Source organism: Vanellus vanellus (assembly GCF_965231255.1).
Source record: "Vanellus vanellus genome assembly, chromosome: 21".
Lineage (NCBI taxonomy): Eukaryota > Metazoa > Chordata > Aves > Charadriiformes > Charadriidae > Vanellus > Vanellus vanellus.
Window position 1 is genome coordinate 1,197,372 of NC_138926.1, and position 16,241 is coordinate 1,213,612.

The 16,241-nt window shown below is 49.5% G+C and overlaps 1 protein-coding gene across 1 annotated transcript; it reads right to left on the reverse strand.

The window, feature by feature from the left end:
- Positions 1-13,991: 13,991 nt before the first annotated feature.
- Positions 13,992-14,954, reverse strand: LOC309680327 (olfactory receptor 5B21-like; the record flags this gene model as incomplete). The annotated part of the gene is made up of 1 exon (XM_082493891.1): positions 13,992-14,954. One exon carries the CDS (start codon positions 14,952-14,954, stop codon positions 13,992-13,994), a length of 963 nt encoding a protein of 320 aa, XP_082350017.1.
- Between the last annotated feature and the right edge of the window lie 1,287 nt (positions 14,955-16,241).

The following is a 16,241-nucleotide window of genomic DNA, read 5'->3' on the forward strand; positions in this document are numbered from 1 at the left end:
TTAGTCCTCCTTTTATTGCTAATGTATAGGAATTTCTTTTATTGTCCTTAACCAACATAAGCCAAATTAAGTTTTAGTAAGTCTTTGGCCCTTCTAATTTTCTCCCTACATAGCATCACAACATCTTTGTGGTCCTCATGAGTGGCTGCCCTTTCTTCTGAAGGCCATTGTCCTGGTTTGAGGTAAAACAGAACCAATTTTCTGTTCAGTAATTTTACTTTTTCGCTAAGCTTCTTCAAATTACTAAAATTAACAGCATATTGTGCAGAAACTGTTAACTTTCAGAGAGATAAGACCTATGTCCATAGTCGATGCCAAGGAATATACTTCTTGCTCTAACACGCAAGGCCAGCTCACTCTGTTACGTGCCCCCTTGGAGGGTTGGAAGTGGAAAAGCGCAGAGGGGTCCCACCTGCGGGGAGGAGGGAACAGGACGGGTGACCCAAAACTGACCAACGGGGTGTTCCATCCCATCTACATCATGCTCAGTATAAAAGCTGAGGGATCAAAGGGGCAGCCCTCTTTGTTCAATGGCTGGCCTTCTAGGTGGACTCTGTCGTTGATCACATTCCTGAATCCAGACCAAGAATCCAGTTCCCATCTATCGCTGAGATCAGTCTGGCACTTCCCCAGTGCCAGCTGGTGACGTGATCATCATCCTGGGAACTTGATATGGTTTTGTATAGATTTCATTATTTCCTTTTTATTATTAATATTTCATTAAAGTAGTTTCATTCCTTCTAAACTCATAAGTGTCTCTCTCTCTCTCCCCCCCCCCATCTCCTTGGAGAGAGATGTGGGGGAGCCCATCTGTCGTTCTCCTCAGTGGCCAGTCCAGCCCAAACCATGACAGCCATGAACTTTCCTTTTATCCCTGAGTTGCGACCATAGCTCTCCATTCAGCCAGGCTTGTCTTTTTTCTGTGACGGCTCATCTTTCAGCACATGGAGACGGCCTGCTCCTGCGCCTTTAACACTTCCTTCTTGAAAATTGTCCAGCTTTCTTGGACTCCTTTGCCCTTCAGGACTGCCTCCAAAGGGACTCCGTCAACCAGGCTCCTGAAAAGACCAAAGTCCGCCCTCTGGAAGTCCAAGGTGGCAGTTCTGCTGACCCCCCTCCTTGCTTCTCCAAGAATCGAAAACTCTACCATTTTGTGATTACTGCGCCCAAGACAGCCTCCCACCATCACATCACCCACAAGTCCTTCTCTGTTCACAAACCACAGATCCAGCAGGGCGTCTCCCCAGTTGCCTCCCTCACGAGCTGTCTCAGGAAGTTATCTTCACACTTGCCAGGAACCTCATGGACTGTTCCCTCTCCGCTGTATTGTATTTCCAGCAGACATCTGGTAAGTTGGAGTCCCGCACAAGGACAAGGGCCAGCAATCGTGAGACTCCTCCCAGCTGCTTATAGAATATGCTGTCTGTCTCTTCATTCTGATTGGGCGGTCTGTAACAGACTCCCACCGTGATATCAGCCTTGTTGGCCTTCCCCCTGATTCTTACCCATAAACACTCAACCCTATCATCACCATCATTTAGTTCTAGACATTCATAACACTCCCTAACATACAGGGCCACCCACCGCCTCTCCTTCCTTGCCTGTCCTTCCTGAAGATCCTATAGCCATTCATTCAGCACTCCAGTCATGCGAGTCATCCCACCGTGTTTCCGTGATGGCGACTACATCATAGTTTTCCTGCTGCCTAATGGCTTCCAGCTCCTCCTGTTTGTTGCCCGTGCTGCGAGCGTTAGTGTAGAAGCACTTCAGTTGGGCTAACAGTCCCATCACCTTTTTTCTGGGAAAAGCCCTAATTCCCACCTGACCATTCCCAGGTGCAGCCATGGTTTCTAACCCATCAATGACTCTCACATGTCTGCTGCTGCATGGATCTCCATCCCCTACCTTTGCTGAGCCAGGAGACCAAGGGACCTCACTAGCATGCTGTCCCACGGACATTGGCAGGCCACCCCTAGGCTTACCTCTAGAGAGCCTGGTTTCATCCCCTTCCCCCTTCAAATCTAGTTGAAAGCCCTTTCGATGAGCCCTGTCGACTCCTGCGCCAACAACCTGTTCCTCCTTTGAGGCAGGTACACCCCAGTCAGTCAGTCCCCAGCAGGCCTGGTATCACGTAAAAACGGGCAAAACATTTTTATGCAAGTTTAGGATGGCTTGGCCAGGATCATTTTGGCTGACCAACTTGTTTAGGGTGGAATCAGCATGTTGTTTCTTCTCCGCATTTGCTAACTATTGCTAAAGATAGGGTTCCGCACCAGGATAAAATCGCATCACCAAAAATGAAGTTTTGTCATTGATAGATTGCGCTCAGTGAAGATGATCTACCTGTTGCCATGGAAATTTGACTGGCAAATCGCATCGGCGCTTCTTCCCAGGTGTTATTATGGTAAGAAAACTTGGTTTTTTCCTAACAGCAAATGTGTTGAGAACTGTTGGCGGGCACAGTCCTTTAGTTGGCATGTGCATAGCGCTCAGCAAACTCCGTTTTCCTGTACCTGATGGCTACGAAGATAGGAAGGGGCTGTGCATCTGGGGTGTGCCACCTAAGGGTGAGTCCTTTATCAGTCTGTGCAAGACTTCTTCCCCTCACCTAGGTCTTCGCCTGAAACCTGCTTGCTGCTTTTGCCCATGAAACTCACGGTTTCTTAGCAAAGAAACCGCGCGAAGGGTTTTGAAGCCCGAGGGTCCTTCTCGGCAGCTCTGTCTGCCAAGCTGTCTGTCCATTTGCTTGCTGGTGGGGGGGGAGTGTGCCGATCAGCACGCTGTCTGGAATGTCATCTGCTGGTGGCAGGGAGCGCTGAGCCACAAAGGTGGCCTGCTGCGGTTCACGTGGCGCGTGGTGTCTTCCCTTTCGTGTTTAGCACTTGTAAGGATCCAGGGGGTTTTGACTAACATCAGTCTGTCCGTGTGTTGGGTTTTTGGTTCTGTCTGTTTGTTAAGCCCTATGTCAGCAGCTTTTAGCTCACTCTCCTCGAACCTAGCTTTCTGTTGAGGTCTCAGTTTCTTTCTTGGTTTTTCCCAAACAAAGCCAGAATTGCCCACAGTCCTTCGTCTGATTTCTCTCCAATGCCCGTGTGAATTCTTTGATGTCTGCTGGGAAGGTATTGCTTCTTCCATGGTTGGCCAGCACCGCTGGATGAGTCACCTGTGATGAACTGATGTGCTCAGTTTTGCATCTGGATCCGTACTTAACTTCCACATTGACTAAAGCCCGGCTTAGTGCAGCAACTCTTGTTACGAGTCTCAGGTGCCAGGGTGCTGTTCCTGCTCTCTCCTCCTGGGTGTGACCCGAGAGCATGACCGCTCTTGTCTTTTCCCGTGTTGGTCCCTTGGGAAGTCTGGGACAAAAATGAGAGGCAGATTCCTGTAGTTAACAGGATCTCTTGAGGTGTTCTGGTTTTGCTTTGCGCATCACTTCTGCCACGTGTCCTGGGCCACGACTAGAAGTGTGAGTATAGAATCACAGAATCATAGAATTGTCTAGGTTGGAAGGGGCCTTTAAGATCATCAAGTCCAACCATCAGCCGAACACTGCCAAGTCCACCACTAAACCATGTCCCTCAGCACCACGTTAACCCGTCTTTTAAATACCTCCAGGGATGGCGATTCCACCACTGCCCTGGGCAGCCTGTTCCAGTGCTTGACAACCCTTTCCGTGAAGAATTTTTTCCTAATATCCAATCTAAACCTCCCCTGGTGCAACTTGAGGCCATTTCCTCTTGTCCTATCACTAGTTACTAGCGAGAAGAGGTCGACCCCCACCTCTCTGCAACCTCCTTTCAGTTAAGGGTTTCCTTCTTACCATCAAATATGCTTCTGTCTCCCCACTTGGGACAGCTAGAAAGACAGAACGCCGTGCGCCTCTTGTGAAAATAGGTAATGCTCAACGGTCGTATGCGGTTGATGCTTAGTTGCTTGCTGTGTAGCAAAGCTGTGCGCCAATTTAAATTTTTTGTGTCTATGCAGCGCCTTGGCGATGTCACTGTGACATGCCGAGAATATTGTTTGAATCCAATCATTCTGTTTTACATGAGAGCAAGTTTTAATCCTGTTGCTAGAGTTAGCTGGAGTGAATTTGATTTAGTTGCCCACTTGGAGTAGGTCATGGCTGAGAACTATTCTCTCCGTTGAGAGTGTTTTGAGGAGCAGCTGCCAAATTGTTGCAACTTTGAGCTTCTGAATCTGTGCTTTATTAGTAGTTCTGGCAGCTCTGGGAATCCAGCGTATTTCCTTGCTTGGTCAGGTGAGAGCTGAAAGAGATCCTGACCTGATAACTGAGATGGCCATGTGTTCACATGAGAGCAATATGTTCTTGAATGTGAAAGTCTAAGGACAGGAATGTAAAACTAGTGACAAGAATGCAAACACCTTTCCAGTTCTTCACGTTCCTTCAGGACTAAGACAAGTCTATTTTGACCATTTCCCTTTAAAAAAACAAAACAAAACAAAACAAAACAAAAACAACAAAACTCCATCAAAGAAACGAACACAGCATTTCACAAGGTAATGCTTGTTCTGCAGCTTCTCAATGAAAAGAGCTGTTTGCCTTCTGTATTTCAACAAGAACGGTCAGCGACTGAGCGTGAGCATGGAGGCATTCCATGGGTGGAGTAAAACCTGCCAATGGAAATAGTTTACATGACTGGAAGTAGTTTATTTCTTTACTTGCAGACTCCAAATGAGATTCTCTTTGTATGATTATTTCCTTGAGTGGAGCAGATGAGCTCCCCCGCAAAGGATTAGGGGGATGGAAAACAAAGGATGTTGCAGCGGGTGCCTACTACCGATCGCCCAGCCAGGATGAGTTATTCTGCAGGCAATTAGGAGAAATTTCTGGATAGGTATCCCTTGTCCTGATGGGAGATTTCAACTTCCTAGACATCAGCTGGGAACATCATACTGCTGTAACAAGCAGGTCTTGGAAATTCATGAAGTTTGTAGGAGATAACTTCTTGTCACAAATACTCGGTGAGCCAACTAGGAAAGACGCCCTCCTAGACTTGCTAGTTGTGAATCGAGAAGGACTCGGGGGGGGGAAGTGATGGTAGGTGGCTGCCTTGGCCACAGTGATCGTGAAATAGTGGAGTTTAAAATTTTCAGTGTTATAAGGAAAAAGGACTGCAGAGTTGTGTCCTGGTTTGAGGTCATCTGGGGCCTGATGAGATTCACCCCAGAGTACTGAAGGAACTAGCTCATGTTACATCAGGATCCTTCTCAATCATCTTCTGAAGGTCTTGGGAGTTTGTGGAGGTCCCCGCTGACTGGAAGCTAGCCAAAATTATTCCGATCTACAAAAAAGGCGTGAGAGAAGACACAGGGCGCTACAGACCTGTTAGTCTAACCTCAGTACTTGGAAAAATTATGGAGATTATACTATTGAAAGGCATTTAAAGACCAATGCAATCATCAGGCCCAGTGAACGTGGGTTCACAAAGTCCTGTTTGACTAGTTCGGTACCCTTCCACAATAAGGTTGCCCCACCTAGTGGATGAAGGTAAGGTGGTGGATGTAGCTTTTCTGGATTTTAGTAAGGCTTTCGATACTGTCCCTCACAGCAGCCTTCTGGACAAATTTTCCAACGGTGAGATGAGATGGCACACAGTGCACTGGGTGAAGAACTGGCTGAACGGCAGGTCCCAAAGGGTTGTAGTGAATGGGGCTACATCTGGCTGGCAACCGGTCACCAGTGGTGTTCCTCAGGGCTCAATCCTAGGGTCAGTTCTATTCAAAATTTTTAGCAATGATCTGGATGCAGGAGTCGAATGCACCATGAGCAAGTTTGCTGTTGGTTCTTTTGAGGGGCAAGAGGGCTTGCAGAGGGATCTAGATAGACTGGAGAACCAGGCAAACATCAATGGTGGGACATTTAGCAAATCCAACAAGTCTTGGATTCTGCACCTGGGACAGAGTAACGCCAGGCACAAGTCTAAATCGGGAGAGGAGTGGCTGGAGAGCAGCACTGCAGAAAGGGATCTGGGGGTGCTGGTGGGCTGCAGACTCAATAGGAGCCAGCAGTGAGCCCTGGCACCAAGAGGGCAAACTGCATCCTGGGGTGCATCAAACACAGTAGAACCAGCCGGTCAAGAGCGAGCATCATCCTCCTGTATTCAGCATTGATGCGGCCTCACCTGGAGCACTGTGTGCAGCTCTGGGCCCCACCATTTAAGAAGGATGGGAAGGTCTTCAAATGCATCCAGAGGAAGGCAACAAAGCTGGTGACGGGGCTGGAAGGCATGTCCTTTGAGGAGCGGCTAAGGACTTTGGGTTTGTCTAGTTTGGAGAAAAGGATGCTGAGGGGCGACCTGCTTCCTGAGGAGGGGATGTGGTGAGGGAGGTGCTGATTTCTTCTCCCTGGGATCCAGTGACAGGATGCAAGGGAATGGTTCGAAGCTGCGTCAGGCGAGGTTCCGACTTGACATTAGAAAACATTTCTTTACAGAGAGAGTGGTGAAACCCTGAAACAGGCTTTCCAGAGAGGTGGTCGATGGCCGGTGTCTCCCAGTGCTGAAGAGGCATTTGGACAATGCCCTTAATAATATACTTTAACTTTTGGTCAGCCCTGAAGTGCTCAGGCAGTGGGACCAGATGATCATTGTAGGTCCCTTCCAACTATTCTATTCTATTCTATTCTATTCTATTCTATTCTATTCTATTCTATTCTATTCTATTCTATTCTATTCTATTCCATTCCATTCCATTCCATTCCATTCTATTCTATTCTATTCTATTCTATTCTATTCCATTCCATTCTATTCTATTCTACTCTACGAACCATAGAATAGTTTGGGTTAGAAGGGACCTTTAAAGGCCATCTAGTCCAACCCCCCTGCAATGAGCAGGGACATCTTCCACTAGATCAGGTTGCTCAAAGCCCTGTTCAACCTGACTTCGAATATCTCTGGGGATGGGGTGTCTACCACCTCTCTGGGCAACCTGGACCAGTGTTTCACCACCCTCATTGTAAAAAATTTCTTCCTTATGTCGACTCCAAATCTCCCCTCTTTTAGTTTAAAACCATTACCCCTTGTCCTACTGCAACAGGCCCTGCTAAAAAGTTTGTCCAATCTTTCTTATAAGGCCCCTTTAGGTACTGGAAGTCCACAGTGAGATCTCCCTGGAGCCTTCTCTTCTCCAGGCTGAACAACCCCAACTCCCTCAGGCTGTCCTCACAGCAGAGGGGCTCCAGCCCTCTGATCATCTTTGTGGCCTCCTCTGGAGTCGCCCCAACAGGTCCACATCTCTCCTGTGCTGAGGGCTCCAGAGAGGGGCACAGTCCTCCAGGTGGGGTCTCACCAGAGCAGAGCAGAGGGGCAGAATTCCATCCCTCGCCCTGCTGGCCACGCCACTGGGGATGCAGCCCAGGATGCGGGTGGCTTTCTGGGCTGCGATCGCACATTGATGGCTCATGGCCAGCCTTGCATCCAGCAAGTCCTCTGCAGGGCTGCTCTCAATCCCCTCGTGGCCCAGCCTGGCAATACAGGGGTAGGCACTGATACCAGGGTTTGCACCAACCCAGGTGCAGGACTTTGTTGAACTTCACGAGGTTCACATGGGCCCACTTCTCAAGCTTGTCCAGGTCCCTCTGGATGGCATCCCATCTCCCCAGTGTGTCAACCCCACCACTGAGCTTGGTTGGTGTTGCCCACAAACTTCCTGAGGGTGCACTCAATCCCACTGTCTATGTCATTGGTGAAGATATTAAACAGTACTGGTCCCAGTGAGGACCTCTGAGAGTTGCTTGTCTTCTCATAAGTGTCCAGTGCCATTGGAAGTGCCCGTGGGTATCCATTTGGCTGCCAATGACCTCTGCATTTGCAATGTCTACAACGCTGCCTCCCACAATATTCTTCTGTCCATGTTAGTGTGTTAGAGTCTGCATGGCTGAACAAGAAGATCGATGAGAAACTGGCTGGCTGATCTGGTTCAGAAAGAGTGGTCAATGGATCATACTGTACTTGGACAGGTGGATTACCACCGGGGTCCATCTTGGGACCTGTTCTGTTTGACATCTACACAATGGCCTGGAGGCTTGGTCATTGAGCATGTGGAAGACACTAAGTTGCAGGGGAACCAGTCAATAGGATCAAAAGCAAAGCAGTCATCCAGGGGGACTGAGACAGGCTGGAGGAATGGACCAAAAGGAATCTTGTGAAATCCAACCAGGACATCAGATTGCTGCTGCATGTCTTCCTCATCGCTGCTGTTCTCCTAACAGGATGCCCGATCTTTCAGTTTCAAGGTCTTGAGCACTGCGCTGTGCCTGCAGACCCACAAGCACTTAACATTTTTCTTCTGGAATAACTACAAGTTTAGTTCACTGGTTAATATTTAGGCAGATTTATTTCAGGCAGAAACAGCCCTAAGACATGTGGGCTAGTGATTAGCAAGTGAGGGCTCCAAGACTCCAAGCATATGCATTTGGGACAAGGTGGGTGGCATAACCTCAAAGGGCAATGCTTAAGACCGCCATGATCATTGCTAAGTCTTTGCTCTCTTTTGTATTATGAAAAAAAAAAACAAACTTGCATTTGTATCTTTGTTTTCTGAGTGTCTTGTCCTAGATTTTCTGATTCTAGCCTTATCTTGATCATCTTAAAACCGTTAGGAATTTTCCTTTTGCTATTCCAGATAAGACTTCACAGGAGACAGCTTAGTCCTTGGTGACCAACTAGTGAGATAACCAGAAACAGGTGACTGATCACAAGGATGGCGTTGCTCATGTATGGTTGATACGGTCAGATAACCACCAGAAATTGCCGTTAACCAAGTTTATTTGAAGTGTATTAACTTTGAGAAACAAAAGAAACCTTGTTAACATTGTGTGCTCATTAAAGTCATGAGGCTTAGCAAAACTCTTCCTAGGAGCAACTGTCCCCTGTTAGCTACGCTGTGACTGTAGAGACAACCAGAGGGAATAGTAGGGACATCATATTTTTTGCACTGTAGCAAGATCTCTTGGGAAAATCACTCAGTGCAAAAACTAAACACAGGAATAAGGTTTCTTGAAGTTTTAATGGGGCCTGCTGAGAGTTATTAGAGACGAAACTACCAGAAGAAATCTAAGCATCTCTCCCTGTGGTGCTGACGTAGAAGGGAAAGTCAACGGGCCTGGTTACGGGAAGGTAAAGGAAGGAGACAGATCTATTGCCAAAGAGCCTCTGATGCATTTTGTCAAATAATAAATGCTTATCTTCAGTCTCACGCTGGTGACCTGGCCGTTGTCCCTGCTGTCCTCCATGCCATATATACTCTCCCTGTTGATGCGTATTTCTTATGCCACTGCACAATTCCCCCCTCCATTCATTGCTATGAAAAAAAAAAAAAATTGCTATTAAATTAAATATAAAATTCCATGTAAATATAAAGCTCTAATATTGCTATTAAACAAAACCTCCTGATTTCCTATGGGAAAAAATCGCTTAGCTGTTTGTTCCAATATTAACCATCGCCCTTCTCAGACGTGCACTCTTGATGAATAATGAGCTGCAGGTCACTGGGGACATCAGAGCCACGTGAGTCAAGGTCATCTCCAGCGACCCAGTCCCCATCACTCCCACTGCCTTGCCTGTCCTGAGCTCCCCAACCTATGGTTCCCTGTAAAGCTGCTCAGGCTCACTGGATTGCTCCTCACAGGTGACCGGGGTGGGGAATGGCCAGACAAGAGTACTGACCAACATCTGTTAACACGCCACTGATCCCTCCTCAGTTTTCCCACTTCTGTTCTTCCCCAACCCACCTTGACCCCTCTTTTTCCCTGCTTCCATTTCCTCCCCTAAACACCCCAAGATAACTCAAGTGCAATCCCAAAATGCTTTTTCCATGCGTCCCACGATAAGACCCATAACCTCCCAAGTCATAACAGTCAAGGTCATCTGGGAACCCTCTCCTGTTGACTTGTCTTGATGGATTTACCCCCTGGAGAAGAGGGCTGGTCACTCTCCTGTGAGAGCCCTTGGAGCATCTGGCTCAGGATATTTTTGGGGTTTCCCCACTTGCCATTGTTCCTCTGTGCTCCTTTGTGTGTGTAGGGATCAAACTTTTTATTGCATCACCTAACAGTATGTGAGCCTTTCCCAGCTGCCCAATTCTCCACAGTAAGTTTCTTGACCAGTCCTTGTAATCCTGATGCCCGTTTTTCATATCCCCGTAACCCTTGCTTGATCACACACATCTTAGCGCTTGTGGATCAGAGTCAGAGTGGGAAGAATTCACTTAGAAAGTTCATGAAAATTAAATCAACTTCCTTGTCCACTGAGGTTTGGTGAAGCACACCCGTTTCCTACACTAACAGGGAAGAAGCTCCCTCTCCTGACCTTCCAGCTGGAGATCTGGGGACCTGCTTTAAGAAGGTCCAGAAAAGGTTGCCACAGACTTCAGTATAAACACATCCACCTACTTATTCATAACTATATAGACGTGTCTCTCTGAGCCGGTCACCCCACAGTCTCCTTATCAACATTAAAATGAAACAGGCACTTCTAGTCCTCAATTATATCTCATCGCAAAGCAGAAGAGCGACTTAGATGCCTAAATACAAGCCCCGAGAATCGTTTCAGGTGCTCTGGATTGGCTCCAAGTGAAGCTGAAAGGTGGCAAGAGAACACAAAATTCTGGCTTTCTTGCAGTGGCATCTGGGATACCCTTCTCCTGTCACCGCGCACCGCTCTGTCTCGTTTGCCTCCTTCCATTGGATATTTATGAACATTAATAGGATCCCCTTGAGCCTTCTCTCCTCCAGGTTAAGCCACCCCAGCTTTCTCAGCCTCTCTTCATAGGAGGGAGGCTCCAAACCCTTCATGATCTTTGCGGCCCTTTGCTGGATTCCTTCCAGTACATCCATGTCTTCCTTGTACCGGAGAGCCCAGAATTAGACACAGCACTGCAGATGTGGCCTCACCAGTGCTGAGCAGACGGGCAGGATCACCTCCCTTGACCTGCTGCCGACGCTCTGCCAAAGGCAGCGCAGGATGCTGTTGTCCTCCTTTGCCACAGTGGCACATTGCTGGTTCACGGTCAAGCTGTTCCCCTTGTTGAATGACATGAGGTTCCACTTCTCCAGCCTGTCCAGGTCCCTCTGGAAGGTAGTATGACACTCTGGTGTATCAGCCACTCCTCCAAGCTCTATTAACTGGTGCCTGTTGGACCTGCTGTGCCTGTTGTACATTGAACCCCAGGACGCTGTTGAGGGTGGCTCTGTCCCATCCTCCAGGTCATTACTGAGGAGGTTTAACAGTTCTGGCACAAGTACCAACCCCTGAGGCCCACTACTTGGATTGTGCCTGGCCCAATGACTGCCCTCCAGCTGGACTTGGTGCTGCTGATCACAGCCCTCTGGGCCCGGCTCTTCAGCCAATTTTCTATCCACCTTGCTCTCCACTTATCTAGCCCCGTTCTTCGTCAGATTGTCGAGGAGGATGTTACAGGTTACAGTGTCAAAAGCCTTACTAACGTTGAGGTAAACAACATCCACTGCTCTGCCCTCATCCATCAAACCACTCGTCTCACCATAGAAGTCTGTCAGACTGGTTAAGAGTGATTTCCCCTCCATGAATCCATGCTAACCACTCCCTATCACGCTCTTGTCCTTCACATCATTGGACATAGTATGGAGGGTGATCAGAGGGACCCTAACCAGAGGGACTGGTTCAGTTGTATCTGCTGCAAGAAAGCAAAGCCCAGAGCATGGGGAGAGAGGTCCCTACAGTCTGGAGTCCTTGATACATGCCTGTGGGGGAGGTTTGTGTCATCTACCCCCAACCAATTCCCTCCTGCCACGCTCCTGGGAGAGGACCATGCACTGGGCAGGCTGGAGGGAAGTGTGTGATACTGACTGGGAGGTGAGGACCAGTTCCCACGGTGGCACAGCGCTCCAAAAATCCCCATGCCAACACAGCCCCAATCCCATGACCATGGTCCTCTGGGACTGTACTGTCCCGTCTTGCCACCCCACCTCCATGGGAATGGGGGGGGGGGGTCCCAGCCAGTCCTTGTGCAGGCAAGGCTGGGGGACCCCAGGCTCTTGGGTCACGGGACTACGCTGTGGTGCATTCCCCACTCTGGGAGTAGAACAAACGTGCTGCAAAGCTCAGTCAGATGTGGCTCTCCGTATTCCTGGTCTTAGGACTTGGAGAAAACCCTCCCTTGTGAAGCCATGACAACCCACCTGAACTGCAGCGACCTGATTACCTTGCCTTCCCACTGCATCACCCAAATCCTGCAGGAGCACCGTGATCCCTCTGGGTACTCCGGGCAGGACACTGTTTCTGAGGAGTCCCCGGCATAGCCCCAGCCGTGGTCACCACGCAGGTCATCCAGGAGGGCAGGGAGTGGAGCGGAAAGGACTTTCTTTGGGTACTCAGGCACCCCAGGAGCGCACAAAATCTCCATGGGGATCCTTCCAGGTCAGTTTGAAGGAATTCCTCTGTCATGCGGAATTCTTGACGAGATGATCCCCAGCACTCTCTTCTTAGAGTTGGAGCTTGAGCTCCCAGAAGACACAAGCTCGGTACTGCTGTAATCCCCATAGCGTGACCTTCTCAGACAGCAAGCAGCCATGACCCACAGATCTCTAATGCCCACTCAGCAAAAGGAGTTGACACCTATGGGGAACCAAACACTAAAGACCCACCACTACCCTGGGCTCTGGATGGTTCAAAGTCTTTCTGGCAAGGAAAGAGGCATGAGAAAGGAAGTTTGCTCATCCAAGGGCTGAAGGTGTTGAGGCACACGGGGGCTTCCCCACCCTATGCGCACAGAGGTCAAGGATGATGGACAGAGCTGCAGCTGGAGCCAGAGGAGTGCAGCTGGAGTTGGGGCATACTGATCCATCAGGGGAGGGAAGGAAGGGTGTAGGGAGTGATGTTCAGGACTCTTTCTGGAAATTCTGTCTCAGACCCCAGCCACAACTAGGGCCATGCAGCACCACCCCACCTTGCCTAAACTTCCCCTCTCATGTTAATGGCTCCTCATCGCTGCCATCTGGTCCCTAAGGCTGTGTGTCTCACTGAGCCTGGCCAGAGGAGGGAGGAGAGCTGAGGGCCACTTGTTTTGGCCCATCAGGCCCAGAATGACATCTTTAGCTACATCGAAAGGGAGGACATGGAGAGAGAAATGATATTGGGATAAAGAGTTTGGAGAGCTCTTTAAGCTCGGGATCTCCAAGCAAGACTAGCAAGTCTCTTGTGACTCTGCTTCCCAGATCCCTATGGGATGGAAAGGGTGCCTATGCTGAGGAGCACTCATGGACAGATGTCCCCACCACAGGGATGTACGCCTCCTCCAGGAGCCACTCCAGGTGCTGCAACAGCAGTGAGGGGAGGACCCTTGGCAGAGGCTGGACTTGAGGGACAGTTCCTCTCTGCAGGGGGACATGCCAGCCAGAGAGCCTTCTTCAATTGCACTGGACCACCCAAGGAAGTGGACTGCATGTGGCCTGTGTTAGCACTGCCCTCTGGATGGGCTGAATCACAGACCACTTGGCGTGGATCAGCCTCCCCAGAGTCATGAGTGCTGTTGACCATAGTGGGGAAAAAAGACCCCTTTCAGATGCCCTCACATTCCCCAGTGCCTCTGTTTGGATCCTCGTCCCCACACACCTCAATTTGCTCAAGTCAGAGATAAATAGCACCAGAGAACCCCCCACACAGACAACACCAGCATGATAGGACTCGGAAAGAGCTCTCATTTCAAGCTCAATTCCTCTTTTATCTCCACAGAAAAAGTAGAGATCCAATGGACAAGTACACAGTTTTATTCATGATTGTGATACACGCAAGCAGGGACTTTCCCACAGTCTCTTCTAAATAAGGCAAAAAGGTCTCTAAGGAACTGGGTCCTCCATCATCCTTTCTGTCTCACAAACATCCACAAGGCATGGGGACCCAGAGAGTACCTGGTAGGCAGCACACGCCTTCCCACGCTTCATCCTCAGCAATTCACAGAGGGACCATTTCTACACCAAGGTCTAATACATACTACAAAGTCTGGGTGGAGGCCAGGGCTTTTCTGAGTCCTTTCCTCAGGGCCTCCCTGACCTCCCTGTTCCTCAGGCTGTAGATGAGGGGGTTGACCAGGGGCGTGAGGACGGTGTAGAAGAAGGAGAACACTTTGCTGAGGTGCTGCAGCCGGCCTGTTCTGGGCAGGACATAGACAACAAAGAGGGAGCCATAGAAAATGGCGACGACGGTGAGGTGAGAGGAGCAGGTGGAGAAGGCCTTCTGCCTGCCCTTGATGGATGGGATCCTCAGGATGGCAGCTATGACACATACGTAGGAGGCCAGCGTGAACAGGAAGGGGAAGATCACATCCAAGAAGCCAAATAGGAAAGCAACAAGCGTGGCCATGCTGGTGTCACTGCAGGCAAGCTCCAGCAACGGGGTAAAATCACAGAAGAAGTGGTCGATCGTCCTGGGGCCACAGAACTGGAACTGGGGCAAGAGAGAAGTAAGTACCGTGGAGACCAGCAGTCCCAGTAGCCAAGACCCAGCCACCAGCTGTAGACAGACCTTCCAGGTCATGAGGCTTGTGTAGAGCAGGGGCTGGCATATGGCCAAGTACCGATCGTAGGACATGGCTGCCAGGAGGTAACACTCAGTCGTTGCAAAAGCGGCAAAGAAATAAAACTGAGCAACACAGCCGTCAGCAGAGATGGTCCTGTCCCCAGTCAGGAAGCTGGCCAGCAGCCGGGGAAGGATGGTGGAGCTGTAGAAGGTCTCCAAGGAGGAGAGATTGCCCAGGAAGAAATACATAGGGGTGTGCAGATGCTGCTCTACCACCACCAGCACAACAATGAGGATGTTCCCAGCCACAGTCACCAAGTAGATGACGAGCGAGAGGAGGAAGAGTGCCGTTTGGTGCATGGGAACATTCCCCATTCCCACCAGGAGGAACCCCAATGGTGATGTCCCATTATCCCGTCCTTCCTTCTCCGTCACCATCACAGTTTGGTCTTCTTTTTGCCCCGTTGCAAGAGGGAGGCGTTTAATAAAGAACGTACCTGTATTTTTTTTTAGAAAGAAGGTCTGAATGATCCTTTAAAAATGACTTTGAATGAGAACAGCGAGTGATTCTGTACTATAGCCGACAACATCCGTGGTCCTGTGAAAGGCTCCGTCACTGGGGAAAGGTGAACAGGCTTTCCTAGACAAAAGTCTGTTTCTGGCCACGTCCGTGAATTGCTTCACATTGCTGCTGTGAGGCACAGCTCCTACTTTAGCAGTCACAGAGAAAGTCCTTCTGCTCAGGCTGAGAGCGCTCTGTTTCGTATCTTCAAAGTTATCCCCTGAGCACCCAGACGACATTTCAAGGACGGAGAGCCCTTTGCTCTAAGACAGGGAAGCTATGTCTCACCGGGGCAAAACGGTATCTTCCCCCTTCCCTGAAAGATCCTTAAATGAAAGTGTGTAAGGTACAACACACTTTCTCACCCCCCTCCCAGTAAAGATTGGCACTGCACAGGCTGAGGCATCTCAACCCTTGTTTTAGAAAGAGACAATTCCCCCCCTTCTCCTGCCCCGCTGGTAAAACCCAAGTCAAGGATTGCAAGCTGAGACGCACAAGGGACTGTGCAGTGGCATTGTTTGAGTGAGTGTCTAAAAGCCTCTAATCTGAGGCTCTTTGGGGAGGAAAGGTGATTTTGTGCAGGGAGGAAGGGGCAATCCACTGGCAAAGACCCACTGGCTAAATAACAACCCCCAGACTTGTCCCTACACCTCCACCACCAACTTGCACTCTTCAGCCTGAAAGGGTGACCTCTGCGCTGATGATGCTTGAGAGTGAAGAACAAGGGTCAGGGTCTCATCATCTGCCTCTTCCCCACTATGGTCTTTTCTTCCCTTGGTCTATGCCCAAATTCTGACCCAAGGCTTGGGCATTGCTCTGCCCTTCTCCCAGCAGCTCCACAGTGAGTCTCCAGCAGCACCCAAATGTCCTCTGCTCTGTGCAGTGTTCTGGGGTATAACGTAGGATACAATCTCCCAAAGGTTGGGGTTTTTTTTTTCTGCCTCTCAGCTTTCTAGGGATTACACACAGTGAAAACAAGATAATTGACTCTCTGCTGGGATGGCAGCTCTGAGCTGCTGTAAACCTCATCAACACCTCCAGGCAGGGATGGTGTTCCCCATACCTCTGGAGCAGACCTCCAGCCTGCTCTCTTGAAGAGGCAAACTGAGGAAGGGCAATGAACAAGGGCATCCCAGCTTGGTCAGCGGGGCAGGGGAAACGGG